We start from the raw sequence: 18,110 nt of genomic DNA on the forward strand, positions 1-18,110 counted from the left end.
GGTGCCTTTTATATTGGGAAAACAAAAAATAATAATAATAAAAGAGAAATTCGTATGTGTACCTTGGAGTCTTTATTTGGGAGGGACACTGCAAGAGAGAGGTAGATATAGTTTAATGTATTTTAATAAATTGGAAGTATATTCTTATTTCAATTTGCAAATGGCCTGCAGTTGTGGCGCTGCCTGGTGCTAGTAATTGAGTTACTCAATAAGAAATCAGTAGATAGTTCAGAAAATAGTGGAATTAAAGACGGTGTACAGCCCAGGGCTAAACTAACAGATTATTATTAACTTAGTTTGATTGATATTTTTGCTGTCAGTTACTTTAATCCCTTGACATAAACACCAATTCAGAGAAATTCAATCAAAGAAAAAGAGCAAGAAGAAACTTAAGCTCCTTTTTGTTCCGCTATGAGAATGCTGCTTCTCCATATGAATAAATTAAACTAAGACCTATGGAGTCAGTGGCAAGTTCTCCTGGATGTCCTCTTGCTGACTCCCCTAGTAACAACCATGCTGCTTCCAAGGTTACTTCTCCCAGTTACTCCTATTCCTTGCATTCCTGTCGGGACATCTGTTTTGGGCCGCTCATTTTCTTCTGGCTCCAGTTCCTCCTCCAGGCAGGTGAAGGGGACACATTCTTGAGAATGTGTCCCCTTCACCAGATCATCTTTAAGCTGTATAAAGAACTGATGTCTTTTCTTAATTGCGATGCAAATAGATTTACAGAAACAGCAGGGAACTACATCCAGGACTTGTGATCAAGCCTGGATACAATTGCCATGGCGCTGCTGATAGACAACGAGAAGCTACGCCCCGTCAACGATGAGCTACGATCCAGAGCGATCCTCCTCGAAAAAGACTTAGACCTTTTTCACAACAAACCCAACCCACATACATCTTCATATATCCCAGATCCCGCTGCATCATTACAGATGCCCCGAGGAAGGGCATCTCCTCACCTTCTTCTGATAACAACAAACTTTTCACAGTATAGACCCCAAACAGCGTTCAATTTGGCCCCATAACCCAACCATCACAGAATATACATCTTTTGAGAGCCAATGGCACCATCGAACTCAAAACTAGCCGTGCGGTGAAGGAGCTTGTATCCAAACTCTCAAAAGCAACTTCAAGTTGGTTAAAGTAAAATCTCTCAGAGTGATTAGAAATCGGGAAGACATCTTGAAAACCGCGTCCAAGGAAGGTCTCGATACAATCTCTTCCTTTGCTTTTTTTGTTGCTGCCGTCGCCACATCGGCTTCAAAAAAGATCAGATTCTGCAATTCTCTTCTATGGCGTTCCCAAAGACTTCTCAAATGAGGACTCCTTAGAGGACTTTAAGAACCAATATGATTTAGGATTCTCATACGAGGAAGTAAAGACGGGTACTACATTTCGGTTCAATACCAAGTCAATCAACTTCATCCCCGACTAAGCACATGGTTGTCAGCTTTGACCCAAAATCTATAAAGGAGTGCTTTTCTTTGATCGGGTGTTCCTGGGCTGTGGCTCCCACATGTTTAGAGCATTCACAATAATAATCAAATGTTTTATTTGCCTAGGCGACGGGCATACCGCACAATATTGCACTCTGTGGTCACTGTGCCCTTAGTGGGCATATCATTGCAGAGTGCCCACACAAAGAGAAGTAGCCTGTCTGCATTAATTATAAGAGGAGCAAGAGAGCTTCACAGCACTCAGTGAAAGATACAATCTGCCCCAAATACCAATGTGCCTTGGAAATGATACGGCTCAGAACTGCTGATGGAGAGTAATTCAAATAACTCTAGTTGTGGTGAATCAGGATGAAACTTCTTCTGCAGAATTTCACTCTCATTCTTCCTCCTGCACTCTACAAAAACTTAAACTCCATGTTTTTTAAATCATGGAGATTCTGCCGGCTGCAAAGAAAAACTCTGTGGACATGATCTCCATTCAGGAGTCCTACTTCCCAAAGAGTCTGTTTGGGCATGTCTCCAAGATTATAGGACTATTCCATTTATGTCTGAGTGGCGCAGCCTGTGTCCCAAGCCTAAAACACGAATCATCATTTTAAACAGAAACTTAGATGTGGTTGTTGTCCAGGATCTCTGCAACAAACTGGCGATGTGTGTGCAAATGACCTTCTCATTTCTCTCCTTTTATGTTCTGTCAATCTACTGCTCCTCTTCTGCAGACATCAATGACTCGCTAAAGTTCTTGGAGTTCGCACTCAACTTCCTAGGTTCTAGGAATGTTCTCATTACCTCGGACGTTAATACAAGCTCCCATTTTAGGTTCAGTGCTGTTTCTGACGCCCGAGGCCTTCTTCTTGAAGACTTTCTTAAATCATAATCATGCAGTCCATAATCGACCAGGCCAATTCTCCACATATTGCAGCTCAACCGCCACCATAGAGCCATTGTGTACTAAGTCTCTGTCGATGCACCTACCAACTGCTACTCGCCTAAAACTCTAAACTTCGTCCCGCTTTGCATAAAAACTGATACCGCCATCATAACGACTATCTTTTAAACCCTTCGCACAGATTTAGTTTAACTTCTGCGGAAAATCTAGCCAAGCTTATCCAACCGTTTCTTATAAAAGCTTCTTATCATTCAGCAAAGAAGACCATCGGCTGTAAAGTTTGCTCCTGGTGGTCTCAGGAGGACCTCACTACTCTTCGCAAATCAATTCACCGCCAGTTGCGGAGTCGCTGGTATACATTGCAACTGACCTGCTGCTGACGTTATGCGACTGTATAATGACTACGTTGTCAAAAAGAACATTTTAATAAAGCAATTGTAACGAGAAAGAGAGAAACTTGGCCGTTTTTGTAAAAGAATCCAACAGCAAAAATCCATGGGGACTCATGTACAAGATAGCTCGAGAGAGGACATTCATCTATGATGTCCTGTGCGCTGTTACGTCTGAGACCCATGAAAAATTTTGCAGGACGGACTCTGTCAAGCAAATTCTTGATAACTTATTCACTATGGATAATCCTTCTGAAGATTCTCCAGAGCATATGGCAATTCGAGAAGCAAATAACAATGACACCGCTGAAGAATGTACCGAGCCATTTACTTTAGAACTAACCTCTGAACGTGAAAAAGCGTCCAGGAATGGATATGATTGAATCGGTGTTCATTTTTCGGTTTTCCCTCTGTTTGGAACGTTTCTGTGCTCAGTCATATCAAAAAGCCAGATGAGCCTGCCTCAAATCCGCATAAATACAAACCAATTGAGCTGTTTGCCAATCTTGGGAAGATCTTGCAGCGTCTTATGGCTGTTCGCCTAACAACTGTTTCAACAGCAAAATCTCTTTTCCGCTCGTCAGTATGGCTTTACTCGAGGTCATTCTTGCGAGGAGGCCTTGTTTGACTTCATCTGGCACATTTGAAAATTCTAAGTCCAAATTTGAACTAGCTATTATGGTCGACTTCGAACGCGCCTTCGACGCTGTCTGGTGTGGTAGCGCCCTTCAAAGTCTTCGGTCTGCCAGATGCTCCTTTCATATGTACAAATTATATCAAAGTTACTTCTGTTAAAATGAAGATTGATGCAATAAAGCATCATATGTTTAAGAGTGTAAATATTCTATATAATATTGGTGTAAATACACCATAGAAACCACTTAAACGAAGAAACTACGTTTGTAGTTTGAAGGGGCATCATTTTATCTGTATCTCATATTGTGCTCATCCTTCAAACGAATTACCATGTATTGCACTACCTCGAATAAGTAACGCTTTACCAAAACAGAAGACTATTGTTACTTATTCTCGGTGGGCACCACCACCCAGACGGCACCGTTTCAGGGCTTTTCGGCCCTTCATCTGACAGCTCAATAATTGTCAAATCAAAATTTCTTCAGGTCTCTAGGAAGGTTTTTCGAGGCTGCCCCCATGGTTCAGTCCTGGGGACCCTTATCTGGAACAGTGTGCTTAAAGACTGGGTGAGCCGCTCTTTCCAGAACTGTAAAATTATGATTTTGGCCGATGACCTGACAATTGTAGTCTTGGGCAGTTCTCGTGTGGTGTTGGAGGTGAATGCAAATCGGATTTTATCTGACATTTTCACTTGGGCTAACAAACTTAAAATTAATCCAAAAAATAAAATTATGCTTTTTAAATACAAGATGGATCTCTGGCGACCTTTCCAAGTCAATTATTTAAAAACGGTTCCCTGTAGTCACTCAGGCTAAACTTCTTGGGATAATTATTGACCATAAGCGTTCCTTCTACCCTCATCTGATTCACATGAGTACTAAAATCAAAAAATTCACAGGGTCAATTATTAGAATTTTCAGGGGGGGAATGGAGTCTCTCTAGGAAGTCACCCTTTCTCTACTATAACGCTGTTTTCCTACCCATAGTCACCTATGCGGCAGGAGTTTGCTTTCACCTGCCACCAATTCCAAAATGAGATTAAAGCTGAATTCTATCCAGCGGTCATACTCCTCTCTGTTCTTAGAGTCTGCAGAACAGTTTCTACCACTGCAGTGCAAGTTATTGCGGTGTCCCTTTGGAGCTATTTGCATCTATCGTGTCCTCTGCTTTCGACACGCACAAAAAAAAAAAAAAACAAATACCTTCAGAATTACTGGGTATCCAGTTAATTTAAACGAAGATCCCAAAAAAGAGAAATCCGGATGCTTTAAGGAGCTAATTAGTATCTGAGACCAGATGGGATACCACCCCACTTGGAGCTGCTACAAGAAAATTCCTGCCTAATGTGACATTCTTACTTTCTAAATCGGTTAAAACCTGGTGCTCCTTAACTATGGAAACTTCTTTTGTGGTAACTGGACATGGCTCCCTCAATAAAAAACTCTTTCAGTTTGGCACACCGATCCCTGCCGTTACGAGAATACAGAAGATTGGAGTCGCCGGCTATTTAACTGTGCAATCTACGACGATATTGGGGTGAGGCTGCGAACTGGCGTTCCGGATCTCTCTCTCTAGGACGTAAGGAGTTGCCCCTACAGAATAAAAGCCATCTTTCAGCTCTTCAGAACTTTTCCTCCGAGGTCTTTGCTCGCAGAAAGTGAATCAATGCCGAAGTGACGAACCAAAACAATTCACCATATGCACTTGTGTGAGGGATAACAGTTTGCATCTCTGCTATCCTGGATGACAAGAGCTCTTTCGGAGGGCACTTAGAGATTTCTCTGTATTTGGGTTGCTCATGAATTAAGCATAACGGTACCATAATTAGCTATATTTTCTTCTATGGTTCGTGTAGGTAAAATTTGTCTTTGCCCTGATCTTAAAGAACATCAGTATGACTTCTAAATTATCCTGGACGGCAAAACAAGTATTTATTCAACATTACTTTTCTTTTCTTTTTTTTTACCAGCACCAGTGGCTTTTATATATTTTTTTATTTCATAACCAGTACCACGCTTCTTTTTCCCTCTTGGATGAGCCCAGGATCCTGACCCACCTTCTGCTAACACCAGGTGGGTCAGCGCCTCTTGATTTGGTACGTGCTTTACTTGGACTGGCCCACCTTCCCATGCAGTGGACGAATGCCCAAAATAATCTCTCCAGGTGACTGATGCTTCTGGGTAGCCAAGTGGCCAGAACACAATAGAACATGCACACTTCCCACACACACCTACATCAATCGCATATCTGGCCAGTTTGCAGCGATTCTCTTCTTCACAGAGAACCGAGGCGGAGTTGAAAAGATGTTCTAGGTGCCGCCCTATACATATACCCACATGAAAGCAGTTTCAGGGGACAGGACCCTTTACAAAAAGAGCTGGCCAAGGTCACCCGAGGGCTACGTCAAACAGAACAGACCGCCATCTGGATCTTACAGAAAGACTAAACCCTACGATGACCCATCATCAACTATCTCTCAAGGTTGCTGCGACCACGGGTGAAAATATTTCCAACCGAACTATGCTAAGATACCTCAAATCAAATGAACTCTAAGCAAGGAAGCCAGTGGTTTCTATCCGATTAACCCCAAGCCACAGCACATCTGGTCGAAACTGATGCCATGAGCAAGTAACTTGGAGCCCTGACAAATGGGGTATAGTTCTGTTCTCTGAGGCCCATTTTAGCGGAATGATGATCAACGACCGCAACCTTCTTCATGCTTTTGATAGGAGTACCATAACTGCGCAGAGGTACCGAGAACAGATCCTCGAAACCCCATGTGTGGCTTTTTAGGGGTTTGGTTTGCCCAGATTTTTTTTTTTTTCATGCACGATAACACCACTGCACATAGAGCTGAAGTGGTGGAGGAATATCTTGAAACTGAAGATATCCAACAACTGCCGTGGCCAGCATGGTAGTCGTTGAATATCTTCAGACCAGACTTGAATCTGATCGAACATGTGTGGGACGCCTTGGGTGTGGCATTGCACCCGACAGCCAACTCCTCGGCCACTTTGTGAGCTAAGGTGTGCGCTGTTGTGGAAAAATGGGATTTGTTGTCACAGAATCTTATAGATACACTTATATGGAGCATGGTTCACCGCTGTCAGGCCTATTTAGCCGTTGGAGAGGATCATAGACGGTGCTGATGTCATGTGACCATATTTGCGAGCATCTTGTATCGACTTCTGTAATGTGACCATTTAGGTAAATCTTATACAACCCCTATAAACGTCCCTAATACCTGTCCTCATTTAATCTTTGTTCTTTGGTACACCACCATACCAAATTTCCCCTGCTTCATCGCAAGCTGCACAAGTTATACCACCACGTGTTCTGTTAATTTTATCGAGCAGTGTAGAAAGTACTGCTTGAAATATATTGCCCTCACGGGTTGCATGGGGATATAATCATCGTGTATCCCACACCAGATGGAAAATGAATGTCTTGAGGTCATGTCAATAATGTGGAGAATTTTTATGGGTTTTTATTCACAACTTCACCAAATTAGTTGAACTCAATGGAAGGTTGCATGATATTTTTCTTCTGGAAACGTGTTTCTTCGTCGAGTAAACAAGCAAATCAGCCACAGAAAACACACAAATTACAGACTCAATATAAATATACTGTTGCCTTGGCAATTAACACACGCACGCTTGAAGTATATTATTATCTGATTATTAGGCAATACTTAAAAAAACATTCAAATCTTAGGCATACAACAAATATTATAATTCTTTTCTATTTCAAATAAATCTTTAATATAAATTTAAAAAAAAGGACCAAACCCTTCAGCAGATCGATCCTTGAAGTGAAATGATGGGATAAAGTACAGTGTCTTCGAAAGAGAACTCTCGGAATTCAAACTTTATGGACTCTTTGAATACGAAACGAAAAACACTAATATTTTTGGAAAGTGTTAAGAAACTCTCCAAGTTCAATGTTGACACTTTAAAAGGTCTCGATGTGAGCACCGCTTGTAGCCCCGAAGACATCTAAGCTAATCAAATTCTATCCATATACACGGTGCGGCCTGTCCTCACTGATTGTCGCTATAGCTGCGAAGAATATTTTTTACTTTATTTTTTGCGCATGTCTAGCATCACAAATTTTCTCAGCATACAAAGTTTTTCGCGTATCTCCACGTGAAAAAAATCCAACCGTCTACCTCTTCCAATAAATCAACTAAGAATCTGACCTTCGGAGCACTGCGAATCTGATTATCGAACTGTAGGGGCCACATCTAATTTGAAAACATCTGAGTACGCCTAATTCTAAACTGCAACCAGGGATAGATTCCTGTGGGCTCCCTATACAGCCTGACGTGTTTCGCATTCTCCTCCTCAAGGGTCATCCAGTTAATTTCCACTTTAAAAGAATTCCTGTTATTTTAAATTCAGTAACCCATTCAATTGACGGTGGTTCGAATCCACATGATCGCTAAATATGATACATTTAGCACAATGGATGGTTGCATTTCCAACTTGAAATTACCCTTCATTGTCTTGTATGGTTTCTTCCATACCCACACTTTTTCATTGCTGTGAAAATCAGGTAGGAGATCCTCGGACCACAGTTTTAACCGATTATGCTTTAGCTTATTATTATTATTAGATACACTGCTCGACAAAATTAACAGAACAAAATGTCCTTCATGAATATTTTATTGTTAACAGAGTCGCTGAAGACACTACTCTCAATAAAATAGGAGTCCAGTTTTAGCGTACAAACAGATATTCTACTTATTTCATTTGGAGACAACGAGGAATGCGATACCATCCCTCCAACATCAGCAAAAGGGACATTTACGGTGTTCTCGTGTGGGGTGGAATTATGATCAACGGCTGCACCCCTCTTCATGTTTTTGATAGGGATACTGTAACTGCGCAGAAGTACCGAGAACAGATCCTCGAACCCTACGTGCGACTTTTTAAGGGTGCGGTTACCCAGCTTTTCCTTTCATGCACGACAATGCCATTGCACATGGAGCTCAAGCAGTGGAGAAATATCTTGAAACTGGAGATATCTAACGACTGCAAAGGCCAACATGATCAGCAGCCTTAAACTCGATCGAACATGAGTGGGATGCCCTTCGGTGTCGCATTGCACGCCAACAGCCAACTCCTCGTCACTTGGTGAGTGGAAGAATGGGATTCGTTGCCACAGAATCTTATAGACGCTCTTATATCGAGCATGGTTCACCACTGTAAGGCTTGTTTAGCCGTTGGGCAGGATTATACGTCTACTGACGTCATGTGACAATATTTTCGAGCATCTGGTATCGACTTCTGTAATGTGACCTTTCTGATAATTCTTATACAACCCTTGTAAATGCCCCTTGTACCTGTCCAACGATTCTCGCTGTCCCCTCATTTCATCTTTGTTCTGTGGTACACCACCATGCCAAATTGTGTCCCGATTCATCACAAGCTGCACAAGTTACACAATGTTTTCTTCTTGTGTTCTATTAATTTTGTTGAGTAGTGTATAATAGCTGTGTTAGCTATTTTAGATACTTTTTCGTTTTGAAGGGCTGTTAAGATTCCAATGGATTTTCATAAATTCTCTGTTAATATTGGTCAAATCCATCTTCCAATAATTTCTCATTATGCTTTTATTAGAATATAATGAGTCCAGTAATGAAACTTATAATTGAAAGAAAGAGTTTGATGATAAAATGGAATACTTAAGTGTTCTCCATTAACTTTTCACGGTTCTTTAGAGAACGTAAGGTCTTAGTAATTCTTTTCAAGAGTAGAAGTACAATATTGAGAAAGATTATCATAATTTGGTAGTCCTGTTTAGAGTATTAATGTGGTTAGTAAATTGGGGGAATGGCCCTTCCAGATTTGAGAGAAAACTGCCTTCAATATTTTTAATCTATCTTCGAAATTACCATGATTAGTTTAACTATAATTTCTACGAGTTTGTCCTGATTATTGCAAGCAATCTCAGAACAGAAGGAGAGGTAATCTGGAATTTTGCTTTTAATTGATCGATCTCCACGCTTATGTTGAAGGGCTCATTAATTTTTTTAATGTTTTCAACTGATCCCTCTGTTGCTAAGCGAAAATAATCCTTGTTATCAGAATAGAAATTGCAAATTTAAAAGGTTTCTTTTTCTTTAGCATTCTATGAATGAAAACCTTCCGATTTTGAAGTTTTTTTCTTTAATGGGATTACTTTCAGCATCGCCAGTAACTTTTTTGTTTTGTTAGATAAATCTAAAAGTATGGAAAATTTTCTCCAACTCAATGAGTGGGTGGAGGTCACATTAATTTTACACCTTCTGGTATTAAGCGCAGTCTGTTGGAAAAGATCAAACTGACAAAACTTATCGTTGCTGAGTGGCCAGTTCAAGTACAGATTTTTACCCAATATTCTTGTTCGAATCCACGCGATGTGCCACAAAATATGCTAATCTTGCTTTGATGTCCAAGTTGGACAGTGTCACCGAAGACATTTTTCACAATAAAACAGGAGTCTCATTTTAGTTCTAGACGTTATTTCGTCTGGAGACAACGAGGAATGCGGAACCATCCCTTCAACATCAGAGAAAGGGACACTTACTGTGGAGGTGGTGTTTTCTTGTGAGGCAGAATAATGAACAACGACTGCACCCCTTTTAATTTTTTATAGGGGTACCGTAACTGCGCAATGAACCGTGAACAGATTCTCGAATCCTATGTGATACTTTTTAGCGGTGTTGTTGGCTCAGATTTTCTTTTCATGCACGACAACGTCACTGCACATAGAGCTCAAGTGGTGGTGGAATATCTTGAAACTGAAGATATCCAGTAGCAGCCATGGATATAACTTTCCTTGAAGCTCTTTGAAAAGTCAAAACTGTCAGCTATAATAGTGCACTATTTCTAGAAAGAACAGATCAATCCAAACAATTTTCGAGATTCCCTCTTTAAAATCCAGGATGTCATACATAACAGGAAATAATTGGATATAGTATTGCGACATATTATGTTGTTAGTAAATGGGAAGATATCAATTGTAGCGTTAGCAACAGTACTCCATCCTATTTTAATGTCATAAGATGCACCCTAAGAGGTCCAGAAGCGATCCTAAAGCTAAAGGCATCTCAGGATTCCACACCAAGACCAAGGTGCTAGTTTCAGTTCAGCAGGCACCAAACAACTGGGTACAACAGGGCTACCCGTTGTATTCTGTTGTTTCAAGTGATGATGTGGAAATGCCTCTTTTGGAGATTTAGCCCGCTTACTTGGGCAGCATTTTAATCCGGAGAGAATGGACACTGAGCGTTCAGTGTTCATCAATATAGGTCAGTCAGTTTTTGAATATCGAACGGTAAAGAACTTAAACATTTCAAATACTTTATTTTGTATTTTCCAATTAAAACGATAGCGGAAATTTTTATTTTATTGATTTTGATCAATGCCCAAAACAAATGTTTTTTTCATCCTATAGATAAGAAGTTTAGAATTAATATTTTCATAATTGTGATTTTAATTTTTTTTCTTATGTCTTTGTTTGCAGAACTTCCCTTTGGAAGCTGAAAACGTGGAGGTTCAAAGCAGGATGATCAATCCTCTACTATCTTCTGGAATAGATCCTGAAGAATTCTCGAGTGAAGAAATGGTCAATGAAAAGTCCTCCCAGTCGTTGCCTGCTCAAGAGGTTGAAGGATCCCATTGGGATTCAATCAATGACGAAAAGAGGCGCATGGCATTTCTCCCAATGAGAGGAAGGAGAAAGCTACCCGATTACAGGTTTGGCAACGAAATACCAAACTTCGATAAGATGTCATCATTTCTACCACCCAAACCATCATGGTATCTCAAAATGTACGGACGTATGCGTGGATCCACCCCACCACAGAGAACGTATAGAGGAGAGAAAAGCCAAACTTCACAAGATCAAGACCAGAATAAAAGAGGACTTGGATTCTTTGGAATGAGGGGGAAGAAATTTTTCCCCAGCAGCGACAAATGGAACACAGTCCGGCGGTATGGGTCAAGTCCGATATCAGGTTAGTTAACATCAGCAATCATCAAAAAACTTATCTGTTATACCTCAACTCATCTGTGTAATAAGAATAGTCTTTATCTTACAGACAAATAATGTATCTTGAGCTGGAGAAGTATTAAAATAGGAATTTCAACCTTATTTTCTTGACTGGTCATATTCAACGCTATTTTGAGCAACAACTTTAAGATCATAATTCCCATAATAGACATATAGACAAGAAGATCAAAACAAGGAAAATATTAGGCCTTTTGATTTTAAATACGATAATACTTATATACATAAGAATCAATAATTGAGAGCTTGTTAATTTAATATTAATGAGGTCATGTTAATATGAACATTTTTTTTTTCTTCTTAAAATCATTCAAAGAACCTCCATATTAAAGATGCTTAGAATGCAATACCATGAGCTTAATTTCGATGTAGTCTTCACAATCACTTAATGACAAAGAATCTGTTTCCCAAATAAGATTTAGAAATACTTTGAATGAGACTAACAAGAGGAGAAATGGGATTACAACTAGTTACGTCTGTGAGAATCCGTTTGTAGAAACAAATACCATGCATACCTCCGATAAGTCGATGAATCCGAAGTTCCTGGAGATCATATTTTGTTACATCCGGAAATATAATTGAGCTGATTGAAACTAATTTATTTCTGCAGAAGAAGAAGAAACGAATAAATCTATTTTGATGAAATTCAAGAGTATTGGGAAGCTAATTTAGATTGGAGACCAAATAATGTCAGCTAATTCAATCTAAGAGCAGTGTGGTTGTATAATTTTATTACTGTTGAATTGGAATCGTCAGAAAAGAATTACACTTGGTATTAAGTATATATAGTCGACTTTATGGATAAAATTTCTCATTTCCGAAATATGCAAATTACTCTTGAAAACGAGCATACAGCAGAGGATGTTGTGAATCTTCATAGGGAGTTATGATTACCTCTGACAGCCAGATAACACACAACTATCTTTTTTTCTATTTCTGTCTCTCCAGAGCTTTCCATATCGTACAAACGAAATATTTTCGCTCCAAAGGAAATTCCCACAACCTACCCTGTGCAACGCGACGCTGTCACCCCTCTCACTAGTGGACGAATCCACCGCTTGGCAGGTATATAGGTACACTGCATTTACGTAGACGATAATTCGATGTCAGTATGGATAAATGTCGTGAGTTAACCGATTTTGAAAGAGGGATGATAGTGGGTGCTCGACGCATCGGTTACTCTATCGCGGCGGTGTTACAGCATTGCACTATCCTCGGTCTACAGTGTCAAGAGTGTATCGGTAATATGCCATTTAAAATAAAATAAGTAAATTTTCTGTTTATACTCCGGGACGACCAAACAGTCAGAGGAGTTAACAAGATAGACAGAATACAAGAAACAGAACCGTATTCAGCAGTCACGGGCTTGAACCCCGGTCATTCAAGGCACATGTACTTATACACCCGCGCGCCTGACCACTAGGCTATGGCGACTTTCTTCCGGAACAGCATCTCATCGTGGACAGTGCTGTGGGCGGAGAAAGGTGGTGGAAGAACGTGGCCGTCGACATCTGTCTCGCATTGTTTCAGCCAACCGGGCGCGACAGTAGCACAAATCATCGCCGACTACAACGAAGCAGGTGCCAGAAACGTCTCCACCAAGACCATCAGGCGATCATTAGCTGGAATAGGTTATGGGACCCACCAGAGTCCCATTGCTAACACCACGACACAGGACTCTGCGTCTTAACTGGACGAAAGAACATCGGCACTGGACCTTGAATGATTGGAGACGGGCTCCTGGTCCGATTAGACCCGTTTCCAGTTAGAGCGGATGGGAGGGTTAGTATCTGGCAGAAACCGAATGAAGCTATGCACCCGTCATGTCAACAAGGGACTGTTCGGGTAGGTGGACAGTCGGCAGTGGTCTATGGCGTGTTCAACTGGCACACGTTGAGACCTCTGGTACGTCTAGACGCATCTCTGAACGGTCCAGGTTACGTGTCCATCCTTCCATGGTCATCGTGTATCCACAGGGCAATGGACTCTTCCAGCAGGACAATACGCCTCTTCACAGAGCCGTGGTGACTAGAACGTGGTTCGAAGAGCATTCCGCAGATTTGACCACCATGGAATGGCCTCCACGTTTACCGAACATGAATCCTGTGGAGCATTTTTGGGATGCTGTGGAAAAGTCCGTTCGATCTTTCGATCCTCCACCCAGGAATTCGATGGAATTATGGACAGCGGTGTAGCAAAATATGGATGGAAATACCTGTGAAGGCTTTCGTGAACTAGTGGACTGAATGCCTCGCCGTGTGACTGCTCTTATCCGGGCGAAAGGTGGGCCTACGCGTTACTTGGTAGGTATCCCATGATTTTTGTCCACTCGAGTATTTCTTCCCTGAAAATGCCTGATATACTTGAAGAATTTCGTCCATGTACATTGTACATGGACGAAACGCAACACACATTCCTCGATTGAAAAGTGCTCCAAGAATTGATGGTGATACATCAGCATCAATTCTTGCAACTGGGTTCCGTGTCATCCTGAAGGGTAGTAGAGGATGATGTAGCCATTTTACTCCCAAATTGGATTGAGAAAGGTTGAACTCAGTGTATGCGCTGAACATTAATTCTGCCAATATTATCCGATATCGTCTAGAGAGGAGGGGAAAAAAGGGACCCAAAAACCGCCCCACGAACATTATGTAAAGGAAACTTCTACAGAGAAGAATAAATTTTCCCTAATTTTTCAGAAGTTTCTTCAGAGTGATTATATTACCTCAAGGTCTTCATTTTATATCATTGAGCATGTATGGGATGCTTTGGAAGGACAAATTTGGAGTCCTCGACAATTATTTCCCCGCCCCCAACAAAGACCTTTTCATGATTCACAAACGATTCTGAGATATGTATGAGCGAATTTTCAAATTACATAATTTAACTATCAGAACGAACGTACACTAGTAGTCTACTCCCTTATTAAATTCCATTGATTTTTTTTAATAATTAATTTCCGAATTATTGCATATTGTTTTCTATATATTTTTTTTTCATTTATACCTTAGCTTTTGTCCATCAGTGTTTTAGAATAAAATTTCCCAAAATTACACTCACTGGCCAAAAAATTAAACCTTTTGCCACAATTACAGCCAGTACACGTCGGTATGGATTCTGCTAGACATCTGAGGAGTCTAACTTGGGATTTGGCCATTCATCCTTAAAAGAATCCATCGAAATCTGAGTAAAAATGAAGAATTGCAGAATGAAGTTGGTCCCACACGACAGAAAGATATTCACTGGAGGTAACATGACCTTCTGATGGTATAATGGCAACATACCCCATACCATGATACCACCTCCAGCTGCTTGAATGGCGGACACGAGACAGTCTCCGTGCATGGCTTCATGAAGTTCAAGTCCCAACTGTTTATGCAAAGAAATATAAATCGGGACTCGTCAGACCACATGATCTTTTTCCACTGTTCCACAGTCCAGTCTTTGCATTGGCAGCATCACTCCAATTGAACCTTTCTTACGGAAAGAAGTTTCTTTCGTATAGTACGATTAACGAATCCCAGATTCTTCAACTTCCACCGTATAGTCGGTTGTAAATCTGTCTTTCTTTGCCTAAATTGAATTTTTTCAGTCATTTGCTACAGACTGGACCTTCTATTCTGACGCACAATTCGCTTTAAATTCCTACAGTCTCGTTCTTAGAATACCAACTTTCTGCCACACTTTCTTCGTTTTAGAGCTGCATTCTCCATTCGTCTTCCACTCATTGTATGCTTTTCAGATGGTTGCTTTCGACTGAACAGTGGCTTACTCAGTTGTGGCTCCTGATAAACGTACTCCGACAATAACACCTTTCTGAAAATCGGAAATATCACCTGTCTTTCACAGGAGGCCACAGGAAAGCATGCGGTATTTATTTGATACTGCCAAGGAACTGTGATCATACATGCGATCACAGGTTCTTTGCTATCAGATAAATATAAGGCATACAACTTGCATTTGCATACCATGCGCTCAGTTATCTGTTAACGCCAGTTGCAAAAGGTTTCTAATTTTTTGTCCAGTGAGTGTAGATAAATTAATTTTCTGGAATTAAAATCTCCCAAACTCTCAATTCACTTTCATTTCACAGAAACAAAAGTTATTCTTTGTTTCTCTTCCCTTGAACAGCCAGGGATGACGAGAGGGATTTTTATGGGCCTTTTTTCACGACGTAGTTGAGTTGGTCGATCTCACATGGTTTTTTCTCCCGAAAACTCTGGTTTTTCGTCCAGCAAACAGAAGATCGACCTCAAAACACACTCAATTTACTGACAATAAACATGGATCAATATGGCCTTAGTCGCTGATTCTCCTAAAACCCAACAACAGCCTCATAAACCTACCAATAACGCCTTCGAAGAATCCTAGGGGAAAAATAAACTTCTAATGTAATCAGCACGTGACTTCGCTTTACAAAACACTTTCTTCTTTACAGAATCAATACTGCAAGATTTCTTTTCTTGCACAATGATGAAGGCATAGATGGTTAGCGAATGGCAGAAAATATCAGAGAATATTTACAAAGAACCGTAGACTAAAAATTTCATCAGACTCCATTAGTTTTCCAATAAATAAAGGTTACTTGTGGATATGGTGTCCCGATATTAATGGTAGAATAGTGTAGAAACTGATTTCCAATTGTATTTATGGTAAACTAAATAATCGTGTAACTCCTAACAGCCTTGCTTTTTCACTTCATATAACTCATTTCATTAATATTCGTAACTTTGAGGAATTGTCGCTTAACAAACTGTTTATAGGTTATTTTGTAATCCTTCTTTTTCAGCGCAACCTACAATTTCCATTAGGTCTTCATCCTAATGAATCCGATGACTTCATCTGACATTGACAGTCAAAAAGAATTAACTGTCAGTCAGCCTCCTTTTGAACTCCACTTTAAAATCATCAATTGAGAATACAGGGATCCCTGTTATGACATCACATGACAAATTACCCAAGAGTACAAATAATCTTCGTCACACTTGTGACTACTTCTCAAACAGAATAATTAAATGAAAAATAGCACGCGTCAGAGCAAAAGTTAATGCTAATTTGGTATCCGAAAACGACCTGGAGATCATAAATCAACGAATCTCTCTGGTGACTTAAAGAATTCGAGCTTTATTAAGAGGAATGAGATAATTGTGCTAGCTTATCCCCGAGGATTATGACCTGTAAGGTACTTTATTTCCAGTTTAGTAGCTGACACTTCTGAGGAGCAAATAAAACTATTTCTTAAACTCTTCCAAGTTTGAAGTTGATGAATTACAAGGAAAATAACCGGAAAAATATTCTTTCTTTGTAATTATTGCAAGTGAAAAATGGTTCCAAGGTTTATTTGTTGATCGATAAGTCTACTTTGAATCTTTATAAATATGGAACATGGTAAAGTTGCCTCACTTATGATTTCTTTCAACGGAAATCGAAAATATTCAAGATATCAAATAAAGTTAAGCGAATTTGAACTGTCCTGTTGTAGTTCGTGATGGCTGAGTATTTTTAGGAATCAATAAGAACATAAGTAATTTCCTGGAACTTAAAAAAAAAGCTCCATGAAATTAGACTCTCGCCAAAGGTAGGGATAGATTTCCTTTACTCTTCATGGCTCCTTCACCTCCACTTTGACTGACGTAGTGCTTTCTTAAAAGGTTTTATTTGAGGTTCAGGAGACCGGCCATCAACTTGGCATTGTATATATTGATTTATCTATAGACTTTGATTCAATTGATCCTGACCTCGTCCTAGAGAGGACTAATTATTAAGATGTTACTGGAAGTAATCTTATGGGGTTAAGGAGCAATCGATCGAACTGCGTTTGTTTATCCGTAACACACAATCCAAAACATTTTCACCTTGGATAAGGGTTCGCCTCTGGGATTTGCCTTGAGACTTACTGTTACTGATGGTTTGTAAAGATCTTGTTTGTCTTAGGCTGAAGACATCAGGATGTACAAAACTATTTGGAACATTGAAGGATAATGCTTAACTACGCTTGAAATAAATCACTGGGTTGTTGACCATCTTGTAGCAATAGACCAAATACTCTGTTTCTTTTTGTCGTGAAAGTTTGTTTTTTTATTATGAAATTTATATCTTAAATCTATTTCTTAGAATTAAGACTTCCTTGTTGTAATTTCCTGTGTGTAATTATAATTTTATTTGCTTTTTTTTTAAATTCGTTTTCCAGTGTATCTTTTATTACAAAAGATACATTTTATTGAATTTTTGTGTATCTATTCGTTCTTGTATATACAAGATTTGATCAAAAAGTTCGGCAATGATCTTATAATTCTTGAACACATTTTTTCCCTCACTTGTGGAAATATAACGAACAAAGTGGGAACATTTAAATTTCGTTTTAAAAAGGTGGAAAGTTATAATATATGACCTAAAGACCAAGGTACAGAGCTCTCAATGGATAAACACCATCATCAAAGGTTTTGACAACGAGGGAATGCTATCGGAATTTCCTCGAGGTGTCTCTGTTAATGCAGCCTACTGCCAACAAGTTTTAAAACGACTGAGAGGCTCTAAACGAACTAAAAATGGGAAATAGTGCCTCCTTCACCACGACAATGCGCTGTATCATACATTATCCACAGACCTTTAATTAATGACCTACAAAAACATTTCTGTAGTGTCGTACCCACCTTATTCTTCTCATTTGGCACCGCGCGA

The 18,110-nt window shown here is 39.9% G+C and overlaps 1 protein-coding gene across 1 annotated transcript in view; it reads left to right on the plus strand.

The window, feature by feature from the left end:
• LOC150079598 (uncharacterized) overlaps positions 1–18,110 on the plus strand; it is an 86,148-nt gene that overhangs the window by 43,857 nt on the left and 24,181 nt on the right. Inside the window, exon 3 of the mRNA XM_090382431.1 lies at positions 10,884–11,376. Within this exon, the coding sequence (XP_090238557.1) occupies positions 10,884–11,376 (493 nt within the window). The remainder of the gene's footprint in view (positions 1–10,883; positions 11,377–18,110) is intronic.

Source organism: Mastigoproctus giganteus, chromosome 10 (genome assembly GCF_048544385.1).
Source record: "Mastigoproctus giganteus isolate SK-2022 chromosome 10, ASM4854438v1, whole genome shotgun sequence".
In the NCBI taxonomy this organism is placed as follows: domain Eukaryota; kingdom Metazoa; phylum Arthropoda; class Arachnida; order Uropygi; family Thelyphonidae; genus Mastigoproctus; species Mastigoproctus giganteus.